Raw genomic sequence first — 6,000 nt, forward strand, 5'->3', positions numbered from 1 at the left:
AAAAGATACTGTATATATCAATATAAGTACATCACATATCCATAGCATAGAGATGATGTTTATCAAAAGATACTGTATATATCAATGAATGTACATCACATATCCATAGCATAGAGATGATGTTTATTACAAGATACTGTATATATGAATATAAGTACATCACATATCCAAAGCATAGAGATGATGTTTATTAAAAGATACTGTATATATCAATATAAGTACATCACATCTCCATAGCATAGAGATGATGTTTATCAAAAGATACTGTATATATCAATATAAGTACATCACATCTCCATAGCATAGAGATGATGTTTATTACAAGATACTGTATATATCAATATAAGTACATCACATATCCATAGCATAGAGATGGTGTTTATTAAAAGATACTGTATATATCAATATAAGTACATCACATCTCCATAGCATAGAGATGATGTTTATCAAAAGATACTGTATATATCAATATAAGTACATCACATCTCCATAGCATAGAGATGATGTTTATCAAAAGATACTGTATATATCAATATAAGTACATCACATCTCCATAGCATAGAGATGATGTTTATCAAAAGATACTGTATATATCAATGAATGTACATCACATATCCATAGCATAGAGATGATGTTTATTACAAGATACTGTATATATCAATATAAATACATCACATATCCATTATATAGAGATGATGTTTATCAAAAGATACTGTATATATCAATATAAGTACATCACATATCCATAGCATAGAGATGGTGTTTATCAAATGATACTGTATATATCAATATAAGTACATCACATATCCATAGCATAGAGATGGTGTTTATCAAAAGATACTGTATATATCAATATAAGTACATCACATCTCCATAGCATAGAGATGATGTTTATCAAAAGATACTGTATATATCAATATAAGTACATCACATATCCATAGCATAGAGATGGTGTTTATCAAAAGATACTGTATATATCAATATAAGTACATCACATCTCCATAATATATGAGATGATATTTATCAAAAGATACTGTATATATCAATATAAGTACATCACATATCCATAGCATAGAGATGGTGTTTATCAAAAGATACTGTATATATCAATATAAGTACATCACATCTCCATAGCATAGAGATGATGTTTATCAAAAGATACTGTATATATCAATATAAGTACATCACATCTCCATAGCATAGAGATGATGTTTATCAAAAGATACTGTATATATCAATATAAGTACATCACATATCCATAGCATAGAGATGATGTTTATCAAAAGATACTGTATATATCAATATAAGTACATCACATATCCATAGCATAGAGATGATGTTTATCAAAAGATACTGTATATATCAATATAAGTACATCACATATCCATAGCATAGAGATGATGTTTATCAAAAGATACTGTATATATCAATATAAGTACATCACATATCCATAGCATAGAGATGATGTTTATCAAAAGATACTGTATATATCAATATAAGTACATCACATCTCCATAGCATAGAGATGATGTTTATCAAAAGATACTGTATATATCAATATAAGTACATCACATATCCATAGCATAGAGATGATGTTTATTAAAAGATACTGTATATATCAATATAAATACATCACATATCCATAGCATAGAGATGATGTTTATCAAAAGATACTGTATATATCAATATAAGTACATCACATCTCCATAGCATAGAGATGATGTTTATTAAAAGATACTGTATATATCAATATAAGTACATCACATCTCCATAGCATAGAGATGATGTTTATTACAAGATACTGTATATATCAATATAAGTACATCACATATCCATAGCATAGAGATGATGTTTATTACAAGATACTGTATATATCAATATAAGTACATCACATCTCCATAGCATAGAGATGATGTTTATCAAAAGATACTGTATATATCAATGAATGTACATCACATATCCATAGCATAGAGATGATGTTTATTACAAGATACTGTATATATCAATATAAATACATCACATATCCATAGCATAGAGATGATGATGTTTATTAAAAGATACTGTATATATCAATATAAGTACATCACATATCCATAGCATAGAGATGATGTTTATCAAAAGATACTGTATATATCAATATAAGTACATCACATATCCATAGCATAGAGATGGTGTTTATCAAAAGATACTGTATATATCAATATAAGTACATCACATCTCCATAGCATAGAGATGATGTTTATCAAAAGATACTGTATATATCAATATAAGTACATCACATCTCCATAGCATAGAGATGATGTTTATCAAAAGATACTGTATATATCAATATAAGTACATCACATCTCCATAGCATAGAGATGATGTTTATCAAAAGATACTGTATATATCAATATAAGTACATCACATCTCCATAGCATAGAGATGAAGTTTATCAAAAGATACTGTATATATCAATATAAGTACATCACATATCCATAGCATAGAGATGATGTTTATCAAAAGATACTCTATATATCAATATAAGTACATCACATCTCCATAGCATAGAGATGATGTTTATTACAAGATACTGTATATATCAATATAAGTACATCACATATCCATAGCATAGAGATAGTGTTTATTAAAACATACTGTATATATCAATATAAGTACATCACATCTCCATAATATAGAGATGATATTTATCAAAAGATACTGTATATATCAATATAAGTACATCACATATCCATAGCATAGAGATGGTGTTTATCAAAAGATACTGTATATATCAATATAAGTACATCACATATCCATAGCATAGAGATGATGTTTATCACAAGATACTGTATATATCAATATAAGTACATCACATCTCCATAGCATAGAGATGATGTTTATTAAAAGATACTGTATATATCAATATAAATACATCACATATCCATAGCATAGAGATGATGTTTATCAAAAGATACTGTATATATCAATATAAGTACATCACATATCCATAGCATAGAGATGATGTTTATCAAAAGATACTGTATATATCAATATAAGTACATCACATCTCCATAGCATAGAGATGATGTTTATCAAAAGATACTGTATATATCAATATAAGTACATCACATATCCATAGCATAGAGATGATGTTTATCACAAGATACTGTATATATCAATATAAATACATCACATATCCATAGCATAGAGATGATGTTTATTAAATTACAAATAATACTCACATATATATAGAATATAAGTTATATCATCACATCTCCATAATATAGAGATGATATTTATCAAAAGATACTGTATATATCAATATAAGTACATCACATATCCATAGCATAGAGATGATGTTTATTTAAAAGATACTGTATATATCAATATAAGTACATCACATCTCCATAGCATAGAGATGAAGTTTATCAAAAGATACTGTATATATCAATATAAGTACATCACATATCCATAGCATAGAGATGATGTTTATCAAAAGATACTGTATATATCAATATAAGTACATCACATATCCATAGCATAGAGATGATGTTTATCAAAAGATACTGTATATATCAATATAAGTACATCACATCTCCATAGCATAGAGATGATGTTTATTAAAAGATACTGTATATATCAATATAAGTACATCACATATCCATAGCATAGAGATGATGTTTATTACAAGATACTGTATATATCAATATAAGTACATCACATATCCATAGCATAGAGATGGTGTTTATTAAAACATACTGTATATGTAATATAATATCAATATAAGTACATCACATCTCCATAATATAGAGATGATGTTTATTAAAACATACTTAATATTATACTATTTCGTAGGATCAATGAAGATAATATTTTTTCACATTTCAGCTTGCATTTTGCTTCTGTTATTCTGGTTAAGCTCATTCACATTATGTTGAGTACATGTATATAGCATTCTCTATTAAAAGTCATCCTTATGAAATGCATTTATGTATGGCAAATAAAATGGACTCATAATAGAGTATAGTTCTCAATAGGACTAAGACATTCTGAAGTTGAATATATTATTGGTAATTTTTAAATAACGTTAACAAAATGAAATATCACAATACAGTTGGTTAGAAGGCAGAAAGAATGCGCCATTGGGATTTGTTTGAAACTATGACTATCTTTTTATTCTTTAGTCAATGGTAGGTGTACGTTAATTGCTCACCACTTACCCGCAGACTGGTTGTTCTTAATGACCTTTACTGTTAGTAGGACCTTCGATAAAAAAGTAGTAGGCCAATTAAGTGGACAGGTCACCCAGTTGACTTCCCTTATTCATTTTATTTCAAATCTATACATCTCACATGAGCAGTAATAACCATCGTTAAATCAATAATCAATTTAAAATTGTATAGTTTTTTTCTATTTAATGTCTTACTGTCCAGTATACCGTATTTAAAGTCCAGCTCTGTAACAAGATACTTTCCAGACAATTTATTTTCCTCGATATGTTTTCTACTGGCATTGTAATCAATGCTGCTCCCTTTGATGGTAACTATTCTGAAAGTATTAAATTATTCTTAGACAACAACTCGGATCATGATTTAATCATGAATTGGAAGGCGGAGCCTGTCTTAAATTCTCCTAATTAATGATAATGATGACATTGTTATCTTTGTATTGTTGTGTGATGTATCCGTGAACTATTTATTCTACATGAGAAGATACGTCGGGGGAAAACAGATACTAGTTAGACTTGTTGAAATACACATTGTATATACGTCTAAGTCAAATGGTAATTATATCCACATTGCAAACGCCATATGTGCTATACATATTCTTTAGCTGTCAAGAAGAGTAAGTCATTCAATTGTTCTTTAAAAATATTTTGCCGGTTTCTTGCAAGATGTGAAATATTGTAAATGTTGTTACATAATATACGAAAAGATCAAACATATTAAAATTGATTGCTCAATGAGATGGTTCGTGAAATGATGTTACAATTTTTAACGGGTATGCATATACAATTATTTCATAAGTAACAATATGATTTTACTGTAATTAAAACTCCGCTTACACAAAACTGTTTTTGAATTAGTAACTAATATATCTGGACACTAGTTTTATGTTATGTGACCCCAAAATATACAACTATGATCAGGGCATCGATAAAAACGTTAATACAACACATTATTTAATCTTGAGCTCAAATTATTTACAAAACATATCAAGAAAACTTTTAGTGAGACACGTGGAAAAGAGAAAGAATACCAGGAACCCGTGCTACGGAAGAGAAAGAATGCCAGGAACCCGTGCTACGGAAGAGAAAGAATACCAGGAACCCGTGCTACGGAAGAGAAAGAATACCAGGAACCCGTGCTACGGAAGAGAAAGAATACCAGGAACCCGTGCTACGGAAGAGAAAGAATACCAGGAACCCGTGCTACGGAAGAGAAAGAATACCAGGAACCCGTGCTACGGAAGAGAAAGAAGAAAGAATACCAGGAACCCGTGCTACGGAAGCGAAAGAATACCAGGAACCCGTGCTACGGAAGAGAAAGAATACCAGGAACCCGTGCTACGGAAGAGAAAGAATTACCAGGAACCCGTGCTACGGAAGAGAAAGAATACCAGGAACCCGTGCTACGGAAGAGAAAGAATACCAGGAACCCGTGCTACGGAAGAGAAAGAATACCAGGAACCCGTGCTACGGAAGAGAAAGAATACCAGGAACCCGTGCTACGGAAGAGAAAGAATACCAGGAACCCGTGCTACGGAAGAGAAAGGATACCAGGAACTCGTGCTACGGAAGAGAAAGCGTAGCCTGTTTTATTGATGGTGTCTGTCAATATCTAGGTCAAGGACGCCTCAAGGTTAAAACAAGTACCATCAGCATTTATAATGGTAATTCCAATCATGTGTTTATAATGGTAATTCCAATCATGTGTTTAGAACTTTCAGTTAGCCAACAATAAACATTTATAATGGTAATTCCAATCATGTATTTAGAACTTTCAGTTAGCATACAAT

The 6,000-nt window shown here is 30.0% G+C and overlaps 1 protein-coding gene across 1 annotated transcript in view; it reads left to right on the forward strand.

The window, feature by feature from the left end:
- LOC138312931 (peptidyl-prolyl cis-trans isomerase 1-like) overlaps positions 1-5,793 on the forward strand; it is a 28,874-nt gene extending 23,081 nt beyond the window's left edge. Inside the window, exon 3 of the mRNA XM_069253642.1 lies at positions 5,203-5,793. Within this exon, the coding sequence (XP_069109743.1) occupies positions 5,203-5,793 (591 nt within the window). The remainder of the gene's footprint in view (positions 1-5,202) is intronic.
- The last annotated feature ends 207 nt before the right edge of the window (positions 5,794-6,000 follow it).

Source organism: Argopecten irradians, chromosome 2 (assembly GCF_041381155.1).
Source record: "Argopecten irradians isolate NY chromosome 2, Ai_NY, whole genome shotgun sequence".
NCBI lineage: Eukaryota > Metazoa > Mollusca > Bivalvia > Pectinida > Pectinidae > Argopecten > Argopecten irradians.